This window comes from Oncorhynchus keta, chromosome 7, assembly GCF_023373465.1.
Source record: "Oncorhynchus keta strain PuntledgeMale-10-30-2019 chromosome 7, Oket_V2, whole genome shotgun sequence".
In the NCBI taxonomy this organism is placed as follows: Eukaryota; Metazoa; Chordata; class Actinopteri; order Salmoniformes; family Salmonidae; genus Oncorhynchus; species Oncorhynchus keta.
Genome location: NC_068427.1, coordinates 9,240,941 through 9,261,989, shown reverse-complemented (window position 1 = coordinate 9,261,989; position 21,049 = coordinate 9,240,941). Strand labels below are relative to the sequence as shown.

The following is a 21,049-nucleotide window of genomic DNA, read 5'->3' as shown; positions in this document are numbered from 1 at the left end:
GGCTACTGGTTGGTAGGTTTGACTCACACTGTTCTCCCACTCAAACATCATCAGCTGTTGCAAGAGAGAAATAGTGAATTAGTGAAACCATCCAAAATGACTTTATTCTGCATTTCAAAATAAGATTTCGTTACAAATCAATTACATCAATAGATTTTCAGAAACTAAGGTTGATATTAATAGGCAACATGGAAACACTTTTATTTCAGCACTATTTACAGATTGATTAAAGGGCTCGATTTTTATTTCATAATACAGATGCCAAAATGACACCCTCATTTCTCACATAGCAGCTAAAAAGGTTTGTTTCGAAGAGTTCAGTCCCACCAAAATGTAAGGCAAGAGGAATGTTAAAATAGCAGGCAAGGTAAGGTGATCCCAAGGTTGAGGTCTTTTCAGGACTCACCCAGTAGAAAAATTGAAAAACGTAACTTTTACGAACAGGGTTGGGGAGGTTACTTTAGAAATGCAATCTGTTACAGTTGCTAGTTACCTGTCCACAATTGTAATCACTAACTTTTGGATGACCCAAACTCAGTAACGTAATCTGCTAAACTTTAAGTTACTTTTAGATTACTTTCCCCTTAAGCGGCATTAGAAGAAGACAAAAATGAATATTAACAATTGAATGACATCTATTGCAGGATAAATCAATGTTAGAGTTTACAAAGTTCTGGCAATAAATAGATGTTGCATTTTACTTTATAGTTAAGTAGGCTTCTTTTAACCGATAGCTTTCTACTTTAATATAGATAATAAAATTAGTAGGCTACATCTTCACATTGAAAATCAAGTCTGTCAGATTTCCAATCCTTCCAATTGATTTCATACCCCTTGGTCTTCAAAAATAGGACTTGGAAAAGTGCATGTGAAAAATGATTTCCATATGCTGCATTTGCTATAGGCCTATTGTTTAAGCTTTTGTTGGTGACACTTTGATATCTCAATAATTTGCAGCTGTTTAAGTCCATCAAAAGTGTGTGTGTTTGAGCATGTGTCCGTTAGGCCTATGGGCATTTTTCTTTAATCAGCACGAATTAGATTGAGCAGCAGTGTGATTCACATCAATGAGCTATGTAGATATCAATAATAAGTGATATCCTAGCACCCGTAGGCTACAACACTGCTGTCATCCTTACCTCCAAGCGTTTATACAAATTGGATGAATAATCTTTGATGCTGACAGCAGTCGCACCCATTGGAAGACATGGCTTGGACTGTCTACAAAAGCCTATTCCTGCTCTTTTCCCGCATATCATTAAACACATTTGGTGTGTAATGGTCTCTGACTCTCTCTCAAGTGGAACACATTTAAGATTATTTGAATGTTATTGAGGAAGAAGTAATCATCTAGTTTTTCAAAAGTATCTGTAATCTGATTACAATATTTTAGCTGGTAACGGATTACAGGTAAAAAATACTTTTAGAATCAGTTACATTTAACAGATTACATGTGATCCATTACTCCCCAACCCTGTTCACGACCGTTCTTTATGTATAGATTAGAAAGGGCACTGTTCCAATCCTTGCTGACTAGGTGACCTCTGACCTCACAGCTTCACCTTCCCGGCCAGAGGGCTGGAGGGGAAGAGGTTAAAGAAGCGTCCCAGCGTCCACACGGTGAAGACGTTCCTGTAGGAAGTGTAGCTGATGGCACAGCTCTTATTGAATACTCCCGAGATGTTTTCCTGAGGAGAGTTAGGCCAAAATACGGTTGTGGTCATCTATAAAGCTTCAGGTTATTCTTCACAGTATGTATCTCTAGTAAGAATACTCTACACTGCTTCTTGGGCTCCAAATATACACACTGACACAATCTACAATACAGTACATGAAAGAAAGACAGACATCCAGAGGGCCAGACATTCAACAACAGATTATGCTAAACAATTTGACAACTTCATGCTTGAGCCTTGGGTGGAGCTAAGCACTGAGCACAGTGTGACAGAGGCGGGGACTCACCTGTGGCCAGTCTCCATTGGGCAGCTGCTTGTCAACCAACAGCTGTATTCCTCTCTCAATCACCTGTGCATCTGGGTACCTGCCACAGAGCAGAGAAGAGATTGTGGGTCTACAACTTAAACATACTGAGGATGATTGGTCCCACTTTATATCATATTGTTTTAAACCATGTAGTTACAAGGTAGTGATGGGTTCTGACTCTTAAACTTGAAATATTGTTAATTATCAGGTATCCTATGGAAATGAGGAGTGCCATAGTCTGGTTTCTACACCAGAAGTTAATGATTATCTGTAGGGGGGATGTATATGGTGGAGGCAATTGTGCTTGGAATGTACTGAGGAAAGGAAAGGCAATCACATGGTTAGAGTCACTGATAAGGGTGAAGAGAGGTGGTTTAGTGAGGAATGGGGGTTGGGGTCAGGTCACATTAAGGGAGAAGGGACAGTTTATTGCCCGCATCACTTAACTTCCTGCCTAGCAATAAAGATGTCATGTTAAGAGGGAAGGAGGATGCTTCACACAAATTGGGGTATATATACACTTGTGCTGGTGGAAACAAGCCTGTTCTGCTGTCCGACCCTTTGGGTGAATAAACTTGGTTTGAGCTTTTATAGTTGTCTGTCATTTTTTACCCTGTTATTTAGAACCTAACAGTAGTTATTAAAAGGTAGCTACAAGGTAGTCTCATAGGTAGTTACAAGTTAACATAAACTCACCCCATTCCGTACAAATGTGCGCAATCGCAACATTCAAACGAGGCTGCAAAGAAAACTAATGGGACTGTAGCGACTGTTGACTTCAAAATCTGTGGTGTGAACTACGTTTCTATTCAATCGTTGATCGACATGATAATGGCTCTATAGTATTGGAGAAAAGTTGAAAAAACTGACCCTCCGTTACATCGGGACGTGTCATGTCGTAACGTACAGCACGCATAAAGCAACTATTTCTGTCTTTACAATCTCTCTCCACCAGGTGTAGCACTTCTCTCATCATTTAATTTTTTTGCGTCTTCACTGCAAGCGATCATGACTCTCAAAAGCCGCTGTCTACTTCTGAAGATCACTTTAGCACCGCCCCTAAAACCTGATTCAAATTCGACACAAACCTTCAAATAGGTATGTCAGGACACATTATATAAACTCTTTATAGTGTTTTATTTACATTTTAGAGGCGATAAAGTGATAAGTTGGACAGATCGAGTGAAAAAAAGCAGTTTCCCCACACGACATCTCTCTTTCTTACTATCACGTATTAGTTTCACTTCCCCACCCGCCATTTTAAAAATGCCCCGACGGAGATCATTGCCTTCTTGAATCATGCAGAAAAGGGCAGCGTGGAGGTCTCGGCATGGATTTTGTTGGAAAGGGGAGAAATTGTGCTTTACAATGGTATCGACATTACAGTTGATCTGGAAGTATTACGTTTTGTGGGTGCTAAAATAAGGTCAATTGTACGGAACAAGGCGATGTACAAAAGTGAGTAAGTTCACGTTAGTTAAATAAGTCATTACAAGGCAGTTACATAAATAGTTACTGTTACCTAGCAGCCATGAGGCCCAGCAGGGCCCAGCAGGTGTTGTGGATCTGGGAGTTAGCACTCTGCACGTAGCGACGCTGCTCACAGGACTCAAAGTCCTCACCCCAGCCCCCATCCTCCATCTGGTGGGCCACCAGGAAGTCACAGGCACTCTGCACCTCCTTACACACACCACCGCTGGAGAGAGAAAGGAGACAGAAACAGACAGAGAGTGGGAGAGAGGGAAAGATGTATTTTGAAAGGTTTGAAAAAACGATTCCACAGACATTCGTGTTTCCTTTGAATGTGGTGTGTGCGTACATGTCTTCCTCCGGCACTAAGGATCCTTACCCATCATGGTAGGTGTGACCCATGCAGGCAAAGGCCTCCAAGCCGAACCAGACCCCATAGGTGAAGCACACTCCCCAGGATCTAGGCAACACACACATAAGAAAGCACTAGGGTTGAAAAAGTACAGTAGGATTTCCTGCATATTCCCTCCTGATTCCGTGAAGCTTCCAACCGGGATTTCTGGAAAACTTTTTGGGGGAAAGTTACCAGAATTTTGCAACCCTAGGAAGGACACATAACTAAATGGTCCGTATGACGCAGAAGAATGAATAACAACTTGACATTCAAATCACAGGCATTGGTATTCAAATCACATGGCACTGGCATTCAAATCACATGGCATTGGTATTCAAATCACATGGCATTGGTATTCAAATCACATGGCATTGGCATTCAAATCACATGACATTGGTATTCAAATCACATGGCATTGGTATTCAAATCACATGGCATTGGCATTCAAATCACATGGCATTGGTATTCAAATCACATGACATTGGCATTCAAATCACATGGCATTGGTATTCAAATCACATGGCATTGACATTCAAATCACATGGCATTGGTATTCAAATCACATGGCATTGGTATTCAAATCACATGGCATTGGCATTCAAATCACATGGCATTGGCATTCAAATCACATGGCATTGGTATTCAAATCACATGACATTGGCATTCAAATCACATGGCATTGGTATTCAAATCACATGGCATTGGCATTCAAATCACATGGCATTGGTATTCAAATCACAGGCATTCAAATCACAGACACTGCCATTCAAATCACATTATATTCAAATCACATCCAGAGTCCTGACAGTCTTCAATAGCCTCCTTTACTTGTATCCTTTCCCTTATGACCAGTGTTTTGGACTTGTTAGATGGAATCAACATGGAGAAGACCTATCCATATTATCTCACCCATCAGTTGTCATAGGGCCCTAAATGATTCCTTATGACCTTTAATAGCTTTATATACCTAGATGCCCAATGCTTTCCTTGGTCATGAAGTAAAGGAGATGAGGAGACACTCAGCCATGATATATAGTGCATTTGGAAAGTATTCAGACCCCTGGACTTTTTCCACATTTTGTTAGGTTACAGCCTTATTCTAAAATTGATTTAAAAAATGTTTTTCTTATTTTATACACACAATACCCCATAATGACAAAGCAAACTCAAGTTTAGATTTATTTTGCAAATTTCAATTTAAAAACCCATTCAGACCCTTTACTCAATACTTTGTACCTTGCTACAAGCTTGGCACACCACTATTTCGGGAGATTCTCTCATTCTTCTCTGCAGATCCTCTCAAGCTCTGTCAGGTTGGATGGGGTGCATTGCTGCACAGCTATTTTCAGGTCTCTCCAGAGATGTTCGATCGGGTTCAAGTCCGGGCTCTGGCTGGGCCACACAAGGACATTGAGAAACTTGTCCCGAAGCCACTCCAGTGTTGTCTTGGCTGTGTGCTTAGGGTTGTTGTCCTTTTGGAAGGTGAACTGTCACCCCAGTCAGAGATCCTGAGTGCTCTGGAGCAGGTTTTCATCAAGGATCTCACTGTACTTTGCTCCATTCATCTTTGCCTCGATCCTGACTAGTCTCCCAGTCCCTGCCGCTGAAAAATTCTTGTTTCTCATGGTCTGAGAGTCCTTTAACTCCAAGCGGGCTGTCATGTGCCTTTTACTGAGAAATGGCTCCCGTCTGGCCACTCTACATGTAGACCTGATTGGTGGAGTGCTGCAGAGATGGTTGTCCTTCTGAAAGGCTTGCCCATCTCCTCAGAGGAACACTGGAGCTCTGTCAGAGTGACCATCGGGTTCTTGGTCACCTCCCTGACCAAGGCCCTTCTCCACCTATTTGGCCGGGCAGCCAGCACTAGCAAGAGTCTTGGTGATTCCTAACTTCTTCTTCCATTTAAGAATGATGGAGGCCACTGCGTTCTTGGTGACCTTCAATGTTGCAGACATTTTTTGGTACCCTTCCCCAGATCTGTGCCTTGACACAATCATGTTTCGGAGCTCTACGGAGAATTCCTCCGACCTCATGGCTTGGTTTTTGTTCTGACATGCACTGTCAACTGTGGGACCTTATATAGACAGGTGTGTGCCTTTCCAAATCATGTCCAATCAATTGAATTTACCACAGGTAGACTCCAATCAAGTTGTAGAAACATCTCAAGGATGATCAATAGAAACAGGATGCACCTGAGCTCAATTTGAAGTCTAATAGCAAAGGATCTGAATACTTAAGTAAATAATGTATTTCTGTTTTTTATTTGTAATAAATTTGCTAACATTTCTAAAAACCTGTTATGGGGTATTGCGTGTAGATTGATAAGAACAAAAAAATATGTAATCAATTTTAAAATAAGGCAGTAACGTAACCAAATGTGGAAAAAGTCAAGGGGTCTGAAAACTTTCTGAATGCGCTGTAAGTGAGACCGGAAGCTACTTACCCTTCCCATGACCCATCGGGCCTCTGCACCCTCCGGCAGTACTCCAATCCTTCTCTCAGAGTGGACCTGAGTTAAAACAGTTAGAAAAAGTGATGCTTTTAGGCAGCAGCTTGGAGAGGGTTAAGGGTTCCAGGCTAGAGGTATAGCATGTGTGTGTGCGTGTACCTGATCTCCTCTGTCCGGTATTCAGGGTACACGTGCTGGAAGTGTCTCAGAGCTTGCATGACTGCTGAGGTGCACTCCACATAGGTGTAGTCTATCATGATGTCACCTGAAAGAAAGAGATAGGGGGGGTGGTGGTGGGAGAAAGTACAAAGCTTGTATTTATATCCAAAAAAGGCATTATATCCATAAATACAACACAGGGATAGGGGGTGAGATGAAAGACTCACCAAACACCTCTGAGGGGTTGAGTAGCTCCAACAGTCTCCCTCCACGCTTGGTCTCATAAGTGGCAAAACCGCCGTCTCTGTTTCTCATGCTTAGCAACTGCAACACACAGTCAACCAGGGCAAGTGTCAGTATTCTATGTTCCTTTTTTGTTGTATGATGGAATCAAACATGAGCTGAGAATTTGCATTATTATCAGCACCGTGAGACATCATCTTGAAAGAAGTTGAAAGTTGGGGAGATAGTAGAGAGGAAAATACATGAAAGATCGAGAAAAGCCCCCGACACGATATATCAAGTTGTGGTAAAAACTGTGATTGGGTTGTACAGTAGATAGAAGTTAGTTGGTGTTGCCACTGACCACATTGACGGAGTCACACAGGCGCTCTGAGGGGACGTGCTGACTGATGAAGGGACAGTGTTCCTGCAGAAGCATCACTGACTTTAGGCCCTCTGCCGTGCAGTCGGCCACGATCCAGCCACAGTCCCGCGTGCTGAAGGGGAACCCTCCCTGATAAACACACATTCATGCATGTAAGCGCGCATAGACAAACACACACACACACACAAATGCACGCACACAACCATGCAGGACACACGGATGCGCAGGACAAATACACACAATCACTCACACACGACCATACAGGACACACACACACGGTCTTGCAGGACAAACACACCCATACAGGACACGCAGACACTTCCTCTGACTGGCAGTAATGGTTCACCTTGTTCATCTGTCTGTAGTATTTCTGGTATTCTGGGGGGTTGTCTGGTATCTGATGAAAGGAGAAAACTGGTCAGACATCGGAAAAAAAAATCCATATGAAAGCAACAGGTGTATTAGGAACCGAGGAATGTGTGCCCTCAAGGTGTTTTGTCTGGCAGCGAGCCAATACACTAGACTCTGTGACCTCAAGCCCATTTCCTGTGACGCTCTCACCTGTGTGATGGTGAGGAACTGGTGGGCGTGTTTAAGACACTCTTCTAACCTGGGGCTGTCCTGAGCCCCTGCCTGAATGACCCCAATTGAGGGAAGAACACAAAAACATTACAAATCCTCTCAACTTTGACATCTTTACAGTTATCACTCATCACATGAATGGAGAGTAATGCAGGCAGAACGTAAAGCATGATGAACAAGTCAGATGGGTTCTTTGTAGAGTAACATGAATATCTCACTTCTAGGAACGCCTGAACTGTGAAAGCTGTGTCCCATAGCTGTGATCCATTGGTTCCCTATAGGAACACAACCAGACTGCATGTCAGGAAAACAGGTCAGACATTAAAAGTGCTTTTCTGTCTACTTAATTCGGGTCAGGAAACCAGCCCATAATGCAAAAGATGAACGACATTATGTATATCATGGCCAATACCCAACATACCTGCATTTTCATACCATCCAATCCCAGCCTATCGCAAAGCAGGAAATGGAAAACAAACATGTAAGTAAACACGCTCACAACCTACTGCATTGTCACATACAACTGACTCACTAACTGACTGACCAGAGGTAGTCTGGGATCCTGGACACGTGCTCCTGGAAGGCAGTGGAAGAGGGTCCGTCCACGTGCCAGCGCACCAGCATGTTGATCGTTTTGGAGATCTGAGGAGTGAAACTAGGCGTTAAATCACCTGACACACAAATAACAACTGACACACAATTCTGGATCACCTTAAACCATAGTGTAAACTGGCAAAACAGCATTAAAGATGGAATCCGCACTAGGGGAAACAGCGGCACTAATGTTATCCGCGCCACGGCCGTTGTCGTTTTTGTTTCGTTGAAGAAGCAGAGGTGGGGAAGCGTTGCATATCGAGGTAAAGGAAAAAAAATCCAGTACATATGCTTCTGTTCTACCGCCGTGCAATGATGTCTGAGGGGAAAGAACTGTGTTCATTGTTCGCAGTAACTTCTTTGCTGTGATAATATTGCAAACCAATGTTTCACAAAAAAGGATTCCAGCTGGGAAGTGCAAGGAAATACTAGATAATCCTAAAACACAAGTGGCATCAAAAAAAAAAAGGTACTTCGATTAAAGTTCAGTTTCTTACTGGGCCGATGCTGATGCACTTGGTGAAACGGTCGTCAGCCTGTATGTGGTCGTACAGCTCTTTGACCGCTCTTCCTCGTAGACTGCTGCTGTGGTGGGCCTCATACACGTTCATGACCACTGAGGAAGAACAGAGAATTCAAGGTTACAGTTATAACGTCGTCACAAATGACCAATCACAAACTATTAATACGGTATGTGCAGTGCTTACTGTAAGCCACGGTGAGTAGCGTGCTGTGTGGTGTGTACATGTCACATGCTGCCACATTGTTCCGCTGACCAGGCCAGTTGATGGTGGCATAGTCCTGGACATACAGCTCCTATAGAACAGAGAAGGATGCTACTAAGTTCATGTACTCTATTGCAGCTCCATCTTATTCTAGCTGATCTTTGGGGCTGTGCCTACGTGGGCAACTTCTGGCCGGAGTGAGTGGAGCACTATGACAGAAACATGTCGCCCCCAGGTGGGGTGAAGTAACTACTGCACCTGTCTGAGGCTGAGCACCAGGGGGTCCTCCTGGGCAGCAAACCTGACAGCGTAGCAGTAGCTCATAGGAAGGTAGACCTGGCGACAGTGGCACCAGAGAGTGGATGGGTGAGCAGGGAACCAGGTAGGGAACAGCCTGAATAGAGGACAAAACATGGACCAAAGAACAGGTCAAGTTGAAACATAGCTGAGGGAATCAATATCCCAAATCAAGGTTAAAGTTCACAAGTATTCAAGAGTGAGCGGCCTATCGAATTTCAACTTTTATGTATAGGTGCTATATAAAGGCGAATTAAAATCTATGTACAATTCTGATCAAATTCGTATCAGGACATCAAGCGTACCACATCTCCGGGAGGAGCGTGTTCATTCCTTCCCAGCTGTACACATTGAGGATGGCCAACCAGAATTTACCCCAGGAGGGGATGCCAACCGCACCTCCTGTACAACAGACAGACACACAGACATGATCTGACTCTACAATGGTAACAATTTCACCTCTTATGAGGTTAAAAGCATTTAGACACTTTTTATTTCAGGTTTAAAACATATACAGGTGATGCTCTCCAACATTCCCTTTCATTTTGTTCAAACAGCATATTTCTTTGGTTCCACCAACATACGAAACAAAGAGCTCAATTAATTGACCCCCCCCAAAAAAAAATGTAATTAATTAAACCGTTAAATAAAACCTTTATTGTGCAGGTTGTTCCTGGCCCTAACCATATCCTTGTCATCCGGTCCCACTCCCAGGATCCTCAGGGTGGTGTAGCTGAGGGCCGTGCCAAACACTGTGGACTTGTCTTCAATGTGTCTGACAAGAAATGACCAAAACACAACAATAAGAAATCTTTGAAGCTTCGACTGCGCTGATACTCAGAAGCCTCATAAGCTGTGGTAGAAACATTGCTAATTAAACTACTGGAGAATATCTAAACAGTGTGCGTGGGCATCCCTCTTATTTTCACACTGTATTTTGGGGTAGAAGTGAAGGAGAGCAGTGATGAGAACACTCACAGGCCCCAGCCCCCATCAGCCAGCTGGACAGAGCGCAGGTATCTCACCATCTCCTTCTTCCAGGCCTCAGGGAGAGGGATCTGGGTTATGTGACAGGTGATCAGGAGACCTGAGGATAGCACAGACAAACAGACAGACCACTGATGTCACCTCAGATGTTGTAAGTACAGATGTGAGTCTCATCGTTAACTTGAGTTTTTTTACTGTTTTCATAACCCATGTATTACATTATAACTACCATGGCATAATGTACACGATAATGCACACCACGTCCGACCCCGTCCACTGTTATTTTCCCATGGACATGACACAATAAAACTCAATGACCGTGCTTGTTATGTGTACATACATTATCTGTAAATATGGAAGTGAATATTGGATGGCATTATGCAGACATTTAATTTTACGAGATGCATACTGTACTTCCTCTGAAAGTGCATCTAATTGTGTGTACCTGGTAGCAGGAAGAGGGGTCCTCCGTAGTCTCCTGCCCAGTGGCCATCTTCTGCCTGGAGTTGGCTGTAGAATGCCATGCCCTTCAGGGCTGACTCCACTGCAGTGTGGGCTGAGGGAGAGCCAGGGATGAATTTACTCTGTAGAGGGGCATAGGTACTGTCACAACAAAGCATGGGTCAAAGGTCACAACACTAATGACGAGCTCGTTAGAGGAGAGATTTAGTTCCACCTTTTGTTCTTGTGGGGCCCAACTATTCTATCATTGAATTTATACTTCAATGAGACATATGTACGGTTTATGGCTTCAACTAATAATATATTATAATAATTTGGGGGGTGCTTATATTTTACCTGTTCAATTTATATTCATTTGAGTCAATTAAGGAACAAATTCTTATTTACAATGAAGGCCAACTAAGGGGACATGTAGGCAATCCAAAAAATGCAATACAAGTGTGCAATGGAAATGTTATTTATTTCTATTTTTTTGCATTTCAATGACCCCTGAGACACCCACAGGGAGTGGGGTCACAATTGTACTGCACCCCTGGAGCAATTAGGGTTAAGTGCCTTGCTCAAGGACACAGCTACAGATTTTCCACCTGGTCGGCTCCAGTATTCGAACCTGCAACCTTGCGGTTATTGGCCTAACGCTCTAGCCTTAAGGCTACCTGTCATGCCTAATGCTTACACTTCAGATAGCCTAGGTCAGTCTGTTCTCATGGACTAGACGTAACATAGTAAACGTAAATCAGAGACACTGAAATTAGTATGTTATGTTAGGTTTCATATGGTTACATAAGAGATGTAGGCCTCATTTTTCAACTACTTAAAACTTTTGCAACTACTTAGCATGTCTGCTAACCCTTGCCCTAAACCTTAACCTAACTCCTAAACTTAACCCGTAGCTAACGTTAGCCACCTTGCCGGAATTTGTAACATACACAATATATACAAAAGTATGTGGACACCCCTTCAAATGAGTGGATTTGGCTCATTTGGCCAGTCAGCCACACCCGTTGCTGACTGGTGTATAAAATTGAGCATACCGCCATGCAATCTCCATAGACAAACATTGGCAGTAGAATGGCCTTCCTGAAGATCTCAGTGACTTTCAACATGGCACCGTCAACATGGCACCGTCATCCAACAAGTCAGTTAGGAAAATGTCTGCCCTGGTCAACTGTAAGTGCTGTTATTGTGAAGTGGAAACATCTAGGAGCAACAACGGCTCAAACGTGAAGTGGTAGGCTACACAAGCTCACAGAACGGGACCGCTGAGTGCTGAAGCACCTAAAGATCGCCTGTCCTCGGTTGCAACATTCACTACCGAGTTCCAAACTGCCTCTGGAAGCAACGTCAGCACAATAACTGTTCATCCGGAGCTTCATGAAATGAGTTTCCATGGCCGAGCAGCCGCACAGAATCCTAAGATCACCATGAGCAATGCCAAGCATGGTCTGGAGTGGCGTAAAGCTCGTGGCCATTGGACCCTGGAGCAGTGGAAATGAATCACGCTTCACCATCTGGAAGTCCAACAGACGATTCTGGGTTTGGCGGAGGCCAGAAGAATGCTATCTGCCGAATACATAATGCTAACTGTAAAGTTTGGTGGATGAGGAATAATGGTCTGGGGCTGTTTTTCATGGTTTGGGCCCCTTAGTTCCAGTGAATGGAAATCTTAACGCTACAGCATACAATGACTTTCTAGACGATTCTGTGCTTCCAACCTTGTGGCAACAGTTTGGGGAAGTCCCTTTTCTGTTTCAGCATTACAATGCCCCGTGCACAAAGCAAGGTCCATACAGAAATGGTTTGTTGAGATCGGTGTGGAAGAACTTGACTGGCCTGCACAGCCCTGACCTCAAGCCCATCAAACACCTTTGAGAATAATTGGAACACCGACTGCGAACCAGGCCTAATCATCCAACATCACTGCCCGACCTCACTAGTGCTCGTGGCTGTTCCAACATCTAGTGGAAAGCCTTCCCAGAAGAGTGGAAGCTGTTATAGCAGCAAAGGGGGGACCAACTCCATATTACTGCCCATGATTTTGGAATAAGATGTTCAACGAGCAAGTGTCCACATACACTACATGACCAAAAGTATCATACGTTTGGCAAATTTGCAGCTTGTTATACATTTAGCAAACTCATAACATATAATGCGAATTGTAATTCGTAACATATCATATAAAATGGGTGATGGACATCCACAAATTAATACATACCATATGAAACGTAACATCATACTAAAAGTGTCTCGGATTTATGTACAGAATAAAAGTAACTTCATACTAATTAGTGTCTTGGTTTTCCGTACAGAATATATAATATGAAATGTATCGAGAGAAGGTTGCCTAGGTAAATAAACATGGATGAGTATGTGTACCGTATCCAAACCAAGTGAATGGGCTTCAAGCATAGTCTGCTCCCTGTCTGATGTGTCTTGATCCTCTACATAGCGCCATGTCTGCCTGCCCTCTGTGTTACTCAGCCTCCAGCGGGTCAGGTCTGTCGCCGGCTCAGTCTTGTACGGCCCCCCCCTTCTACGAAGGCATCTGAGGGTGCAAGAATTGACAGCGCGCGAATGCGTATGGAATTCATGGGCGCGCGTATCCACTGGGAACACACTGGTTGAATCGACGTTGTTTCCACGTCATTTCAATGACATTACGTTGAACCAATGTGGAATAGACGTTGAATTGAAGTCTGTGCCCAGTGGGTGTGGCGCTTGAGTAATTCTGCACCACAATTTGTATTGTACATAATGGCCATTGTTGAAATTGATAATCGTTGACATGTATCCTGTTCCTTTCCTAATGAGCATGCATGTCCTTTCTGATCCAAGTTAATCTTGTGAAAGAGCACAAAGCAATCAGCTACCAATCAATTAGCAAGTTATAACTTCCTACAAACGTTTACTTTTATAGCATATATAATTTCATACACATAATTGAACATGTTCGTTCTGTACTTACGTTCCCTCGGTCATCATTAAAACCTTATGAATGAATTAAATCCTCCGCAAACTTCAGATCTGATCGACAGGATCGGCCCCCATTTGTGATACTGTGGGAATTGAAGTTCTCCTTTCAAAATATTTCCGTTGGATAAACATTAACTCGTGCCACAGAGGACTGCCCTTCCCATGGTACCAAGCAGTACCACCCGAGTTGGTTTTTGCATGGAGAGATATGAGCAGACAACCGACTGTCCAATCACAATTTAGAGAGGCGGGGAAATGGGCGGAGTTTCAATGTGGCGCTCTAATGAGTGCTCGAACATGTTGCTTTCGTGAATGTGAGAGCTTTACAATTAACTCTTGACATATCTACTATTTATTTTACATTTATTTAACTAGGCAAGTCAGTTAAGAACACTATATGGCAACATTCATCAGAAGACTTATTTAGATTACTATGACAAATATAACCCCAGCATTTTAGACAAATATAGGTCAAAATGAAACATGGGCACAAACATAACCAAAGTAATTCATTTGGGTCAATCCACAAAATATCCCTAAATCAGTTCATATGGAGAAATATGATAATAAACCATCCTTGGGATAAAAAAAAAGCATCTACAAGAAGACTAAGCAACTAATTACAACGAATACATAATCGTGGATATAAACTTAAGTCATGTTAGGTCTGTCAAGCAACTACATGTGTAGGTCACTGAGATCCACCCGTTATAGGAAGGCAGACACACGGAACAAATCAGTTCCCTTTCATAATGCAAAACTACTTAACAAAACTAAAAAAAGAAAAAGCAATGAATCTTTCTTCTCAATTAGAAAACCAACATTTAAAAAAGTAAAAACACAGTGACAATATTATGGGTTTACATTTTCTGACCACAATAACAGATTTTCAGATGGCAACAAGTCCAAAAAGCTAAAGCTAAGGCCTTTAACTAAGTGGTGTGATATGACATGAGATTCAGTCCTCGACAATGTTCAATAAGCTGTTCAGCTTGAGCCCGCACGCAAGCTCCTCCTCTCGACTGGCTAATAAAAGCCTATCCAATTCCTTCAGGCGCTGCGCCATGGATACAGGAGCACCCTTGAGCCAATCGCACTCTGCTTTCTCCAAAGGGTCTTCTGATTCTGCCTCCTACAAAAAAATAAGACATTGAAGAATATCAGTTAAGTCACTCTACTATTGTACTATTCATCGCAAATGCTCACAACACTTGGGTGAGAGAAACAGTGGGAGTGGTGAAAAAAGTACCCAATTGTCATACTTAAGTAAAAGTAAAGATGCATTAATAGAAAATGACTCAAAAGTGAAAGTCACCCAGTAAAATACTACTACAGTAACCGTATTTGGTTTTAAATAAAAGTATGTATCAAAAGTACATGTAATTGATCAAATGTACTTAAGTATCAAAAGTAAAAGAATAAATCATTTCACATTCCTTATATTAAGCAGACGGCACAATTTTCTTGTTTTTTAAATTCACGGATAGCCAGGGACACAGTCCAACGCGTAAACAATTTACAAACAAAGCATGTGTGTTTAGTGAGTCTGCCAGTACAAATTCCCCCCCAAAATAAGTATTTTTTTTACTAAAGTACTTTAAAACTACTGGACAGTAGTTACAGTATATAGTGTGTTGTGTATATTGTTATAGTAGCCTACTTAGTGCGTTTTGTTTAACACATGTTCAACAGTGTAAATGATCAATTACAGTGCTTTCAGAAAGTATTCACAACTTTTTCAAAATGTTATGTTATAGACTGAATTTCCTTTGACAGCGATTATAGCTGTGAGGCTTTCTAGGTAATTGTAAGAGTTTTGCATACCTGGATTTGACAATATTCACACATTATTATTTGAAATTCTTCAAGCTCTGTCAAGTTGTTTGTTAATCATTCCTAGACAGCCTTTTTCAAGTCTTGTCATAGATTTTCAAGCAGATTTACGTCAAAACTATAACTCGGCCACTCAGGAAAATGCACAGCCTTCTTGGCAAGCAACGCCAGTGTAGATTTGGCCTTGTGTTTTAGGTTAAGTGAAATGTGAATTTGTCTCCCAGTGTCTGTTGGAAAGCAGACTGAACCAGGTTTTCCTTTAGGATTTTGCCTGTGCTTAGCTCTATTACATTTAGTTTTATTTTAAACTCCCTAGTCCTTGTCAAAGACGAGCATACCCATAACACGATGCAGCCACCACCATGCTTGAAAACATGACGAGTGGTACTCAGTGACGTGTTGGGTTTGCCCCAAACATAACTATTTGTATTGAGTACAAAGTTCATTACTTGACCACATTATTTGCAGTTTTACTTTAGTGACTTATTGTAAACAGGATGCATGTTTTGGAATAGTTTTATTCTGTACAGACTTCCTTCTTCTCACTCTGTCATTTATGTTAGTACTGTGGAGTAACTACAATGCCATTGATCCATCCTCAGTTCTCTCCTATCACGGCCTGTTTTAATGTCACCATCAGCCTCATGGTGAAATCACAGAGAGGTTTCCTTCCACTCCGGCAACTGAGTTAGTAAGGACGCATGTATCTTTAGGTGGTGTATCAATACACCCAGTCTCTACATAGTGTAATTAATAACTTCACCATGCTCAAAGGGATATTCAATGTCTGCTTTTACTTTCACCCATCTACCAATAGGTGCCCTTCTTTGCAAAGCATTGGAAAACCTTCCTGGTCTTTGTAGTTGAATCTGTGTTTGAAATTCAATGCTCGATTGAGGGACCTTACAGATAATTGTATGTGTGGGGTATAGAGATGAGGTATTCATTAAAAAAATCATGTTAAACACTATCATTGCAAACAGAGTCCATGCAACTTATTTATGTGACTTGTTACCCCTGAACTTATTTAGGCTTGCCATAACAAAGGGGTTGAATACTTATTGACTAAAGACATTTCAGTTTTTCCTTTTTAATTAATTTGTAAAAAATATAATAGGCCAGTTAATTTTTTTATAACCAATTTTAAATTCAGGCTGTAACACGCAAAGTAAAATGTTGTGAATACTTTCTAGAGGCACTGTAAATTCGATATTTCTGCATTTCATTTTCAATTAATGTAAAAAATAATCATCTAAAAACATGTTGTTTTCACTGTCATTATGGGGTATTGTATCTTGATTGTATTTACTTTCTCAATGCACTGTAATAGTGTTTATGTGTGTGCATATATATGTACGTGTGTGTGTGTGTGCGAAGACAGTCGTACCTGTGTAGCAGTGGACGCACCACCAGAAGTACGTATGGGGGCCATGATGTTAGTCATGGAGAGCAGGCTAGAGGGCATGAAGAGGGGCATTGAGAGAGAGTCCAAGGGCTCTATCTCTAGCCAGCGCTGCAGCTGTTCCTCACACCTCTGGCTGTGTGCCCTCTCCTCCTGGAGGCCGTGGAGGACCTTGTGGGGCAGCAGGTCCCGGAGTGAGGGGGTGTGTGTGATGTCCAGAGTGTGGCAGGGGGAAAAGCGGTCCGGACGATCCACCAGGCTCCGGAACAGCTTCTGTCTGAGGGGAGGGAGAGCTGCGAGGCCTCCTGGACTGGCTCTGAAGAGGAAATGATCATTTTTCATTTATCAATTCGCTGAAGGGAGTATAAGCCAACAGATTCAGGAGTAGATTTGAGAGTGAGAGAGAAATATAGAGGGAGAAAGAGAGACAGAGTAGTGAACCAGTCTCCTCCTTACCCCTGTGTCTCCTGCTGCTTCTCTCTGTGTGTGAGCCTGACCGCCTCCGTCCACTCTGCCGGGGGCTGGAAGCCCTTCAGTCCCTCCTTGGGGAAGTAGACCAGGACCTCTCCATCTTCTGTCACTGCATCTGGAACAGAACCACCGGAGTCTGGGATTAAGTTTAGCTCTTTACAAATTCCAATGCAATAAAGGCTTTTTAACTTGTTTTCTTGCTTTCTTCATACAGTACTTTGATGTCTCAAATCCCGCTGAAAGCTCAGTATATTCTGTCTAGCATAAGGAGCTGCATTTGTCTTTGGTGCGGGAAATGTCACCCAAAGTGCTAGAATAGGCCTTGAGTAGAGCAGACAGAGTAGATAAACCAATAGTCATCTCACCGTCACAAACTGGGCTGTCAGGGGGTTGCCAGTCCTTCAACTTATGGTCTATGCAGAGAGCCACCACCTCGTCCCAGGGGACCTGCTGGAAGGATGGGCCCTCCTCCTCCCAGTGGTCCTGGGCTCCAGCCGTGGAACAGCGCACCCTCTCCAGGAGGTTCTCCAGACGGGACATGAGGAGGGGCTGGCTGTGGCGCGAAGTTGGGATCTGGCCGGCGTACTGGAAGATGGCGGAACACAGCTGGGGCCAGGAGGCTGGGGGGAATTTTATTCATGAGATTAAAGAGTAGATGGGAGGGCAATGTAAACAGTTGTAATTTGAACAGCAATAAGGGATACATGTTAGCCTGGATGCCAGTCTGTTAGGCAAAAGCAAAAACAGATCTGGGATCAGGCTACATAAAAGTCACAAGTCAACAGAATCACACACAAGCACAACTACACAGTCACACACACACAAGCCAAAAAGCTACCCACCTGTGTTAGCGGGAATGTCCCAGCTGGGTATCTGCAAGCTGACTACAGCCATCCGGAGCCAGGCCAGGTGTTGGGGAGAGTTCCAACCCAGATGTGGCACCAAGTCCCGGGTCTCAGGCAGGGCGAACTCCCCCGGAGGCCAGGACAGGCTGGAGAGGTACTGGGAAGACACTAGGTCAGCTAGGAATGCCAGCACAGCATTGTAGAGTTTAATGACAGGGGCTGGGTGTTGGCGCGCCAGCCCTGCCCCCGCCCGGTCCTGCCGGTGGCTGTAGAGGCGGGCACTGAACTCGCGGCCTAGCCCGGCCTCCACGAAGTGCACCAGGGTCTGGGAGGAGAGGAGGGCGGGCACTGGGGCACGTGCCAAGAGCCAGCGTACCGCTTGGCTCACCTGGGGGCAAGCAAAACCCCATAAAACAACACATTAGAATACTTCCATTTCAATAAAACTTGGGCTGCGACGATACCAGTATCCCAATACTTTTTACATGGCAAAAACGAAAACAGAAACAGATCAAATTCTTTGGTCCCTTAAAAACCAGCTGTAAGATAGCTTGGAAAATAAATAAATGAGACTCTGGATGCAAACATAATGATGTTAGTTTCCAACATTAGGGCTGTTATCATAAAGAAATTAAATCCCTTTCGTGGTTTGTTTCTTTGGCACAATAGTAACGAATATCGCGATACTGGTATCGTCCAGGTTGTAAATACAACACTACTCATTTAATTATCTTAGGAGCAATTTAAATAGTTGTATTTTGTTTCAAGAGGGCTGTCCGTACCTGCTCTGAGCCCTGTAGGTCGCTGGTGGTCTCTGGGATGTGGACGAACACGTGTTCTGATATCAGACCGTCTTCAACTAACGTCTGGAGCATCAGGTCTAACCAGAAGAGAAGAGGCAGGCAGGCAGAGATTTTCAGATTTGGTACTTAATAAGGACTTAATTCAGAATATGTGCCATTGAGTGAGTGACCACTGAGAAAATGCTGGTGATGTCCAGCCATGTGTGCATGTGTGGTTGGGGTACCCCTACCTTCCTCCAGTTTCTGTGTGTTGTGGGGGCCAGGCACCAAAATGGCAAGGGGCAGCGAGCAGTCCCAGATGTTGGCCTGCTGGAGCTGTTTGAGCTGGAGCAGAGCGGAGAGCATGGGCACGTCCTGGTCCTCGCTGCCTGGGCTGGGGGCAGGCAGCAGCATCAGCAGGGCCCCTGTACCCTGGAGCTCCTGGCCCTCCTCCAAATTGGACAGGCCCTCTTCACTCAGCGGGCCCCGAGATGCCTGGTAGGTACAACACACACAGACAAAGTCAGTACAAGGGGCGGAAGTGTAGCCTAGTGGTTAGAGCATTGGACTAGTAACCGGAAGGTTGCAAGTTCAAACCCCCAAGCTGACAAGGTACAAATCTGTCGTTCTGCCCCTGATCAGGCAGTTAACCCACTGTTCCTAGGCCGTCATTGAAAATAAGAATTTGTTCTTAACTGACTTGCCTAGTTAAATAAAAATAAAAAACAACTACACTGCTGTCAGAAGTGTCTTGATATTTGTTTAGATGGGATTGGTGAATGCATCAGGATGTTAATCCGTCAGTGTAGAACAGGGGTGTCAAACATACGGCTCACAGGCCAGATCTGGGGTCAATTCCTGCCCGCCGGAGGTTCCAGTAAAAAAAAATATACATATATATATTTTAAAAAGATATAATTGAAGTTGGAAGTTTGGGATTGATTTGCACCAAAGTACGTTCATCTCTAGGAGACAGAACGCATCTTCTTCCTGAGCGGTATGACTGCTGCGTGGTCCCATGGTGTTTGTACTTGCGTACTATTGTTTGTACAGATGAACGTGGTACCTTCAGGCGCTTGGAAATTGCTCCCAGGGATGAACCAGACTTGTGGAGGTCTACAATCGTTTTTCTGAGGTCTTGGCTGATTTCTTTTGATTTTCCATGATGTCAAGGAAAGAGGCACCGAGTTTGAAGATAGGCCTTGAAATACATCCAAGGGTACACCTCCAATTGACTCAAATGATGTCAATTAGCCTATCAGAAGCTTCTTGAGCCATGACGACATTTTCTGGAATTTTCCAAGCTGTTTAAACCCTCTTAGGGCTAGGGGGCAGTGTTCGCAAGTTCAGATGACTGACGTGCCCAAAGTAAACTGCCTGTTACTCAGGCCCAGAATCTACGATATGCATATAATTGGTAGCATTGGATAGAAAACACTCTGAAGTTCCTAAAACTATTCAAATAATGTCTGTGATTAAGGGCGCTGTACTGCAGCGTCAGCTGTGCCACCAGACTCTGGGTTCGCGCCCAGGCTCTGTCATAACCGGGAGGTCTGTGGGGCGACGCACAATTGGCCTAGCATCGCCTGGGTTAGGTAGGGGTTGGCTGGTAGGGATGTCCTTGCCTCATCGCTAACCAAGGTTGCCAGGTGCACGGTGTTCCCTCCGACACATTGGTGCGGCTGGCTTCCGGGTTGGATGGCGCTGTGTTAAGAAGCAGTGCGGCTTGGTTGGGTTGTGTATCGGAGGACGCATGACTTTCAACCTTCATCTCTCCCGAGCCTGTACGGGAGTTGTAGCGATAAGACAAGATAGTAGCTACTAAAAACAATTGGATACCACGAAATTGGGGAGAAAAGGGGGTAAAATTTAAAAAATAATGTCTGAGTATAACAGAACTGATATGGTAGGCAAATATCCAAGGAAAATCCATCCGGAAATTTGTTTGCGGGTCACAAGCCATTTCAATGCTAGCCTATGGGATATAGGACCCATATCGCAGTTCCTATGGCTTCCACTAGATGTCAACAGTCT

General features: G+C 43.5%; 2 protein-coding genes across 3 annotated transcripts in view; both read right to left on the bottom strand.

Annotated features, from left to right (window-relative positions):
* Nucleotides 1-85: 85 nt before the first annotated feature.
* On the bottom strand, nt 86-13,868 carry lss (lanosterol synthase (2,3-oxidosqualene-lanosterol cyclase)). Its single transcript, XM_035773195.2, has 22 exons — nt 13,675-13,868; nt 13,086-13,254; nt 10,693-10,831; nt 10,239-10,347; nt 9,914-10,035; nt 9,566-9,662; nt 9,222-9,357; nt 8,946-9,054; nt 8,736-8,854; nt 8,189-8,286; nt 8,066-8,093; nt 7,863-7,919; nt 7,624-7,695; nt 7,409-7,459; nt 7,042-7,191; nt 6,683-6,779; nt 6,456-6,561; nt 6,291-6,356; nt 3,833-3,913; nt 3,506-3,679; nt 1,963-2,041; nt 86-1,688 (listed from the first exon to the last, which is right to left on the bottom strand). Exons 1-22 carry the CDS (start codon nt 13,689-13,691, stop codon nt 1,551-1,553), a joined length of 2,214 nt encoding a protein of 737 aa, XP_035629088.1. The 5' UTR covers nt 13,692-13,868; the 3' UTR covers nt 86-1,550.
* Nucleotides 13,869-14,028: 160 nt separating this feature from the next.
* The window catches only part of mcm3ap (minichromosome maintenance complex component 3 associated protein), a 25,366-nt gene continuing 18,345 nt past the window's right edge, over nt 14,029-21,049 (bottom strand). For both annotated transcript variants that reach the window (XM_035773191.1, XM_035773192.2), the window contains 7 exons: nt 19,267-19,510; nt 19,016-19,113; nt 18,231-18,621; nt 17,754-18,008; nt 17,374-17,503; nt 16,903-17,233; nt 14,029-14,814 (listed from right to left, as the gene is read on the bottom strand). In XM_035773191.1, coding sequence (XP_035629084.1) covers nt 14,641-14,814; nt 16,903-17,233; nt 17,374-17,503; nt 17,754-18,008; nt 18,231-18,621; nt 19,016-19,113; nt 19,267-19,510 — 1,623 coding nt within the window. In that variant the 3' untranslated portion in view covers nt 14,029-14,640. The remainder of the gene's footprint in view (nt 14,815-16,902; nt 17,234-17,373; nt 17,504-17,753; nt 18,009-18,230; nt 18,622-19,015; nt 19,114-19,266; nt 19,511-21,049) is intronic.

Coding starts and splice junctions, on each gene's coding strand:
- lss (XM_035773195.2), bottom strand. Junction 7,696..7,862: donor CAGTTCAGGCGTTCCTAGAA/GTGAGATATTCA, acceptor GGGGTCATTCAG/GCAGGGGCTCAGGACAGCCC. Junction 2,042..3,505: donor CTGGGCCTCATGGCTGCTAG/GTAACAGTAACT, acceptor GCTCTGTGGCAG/GTACCCAGATGCACAGGTGA.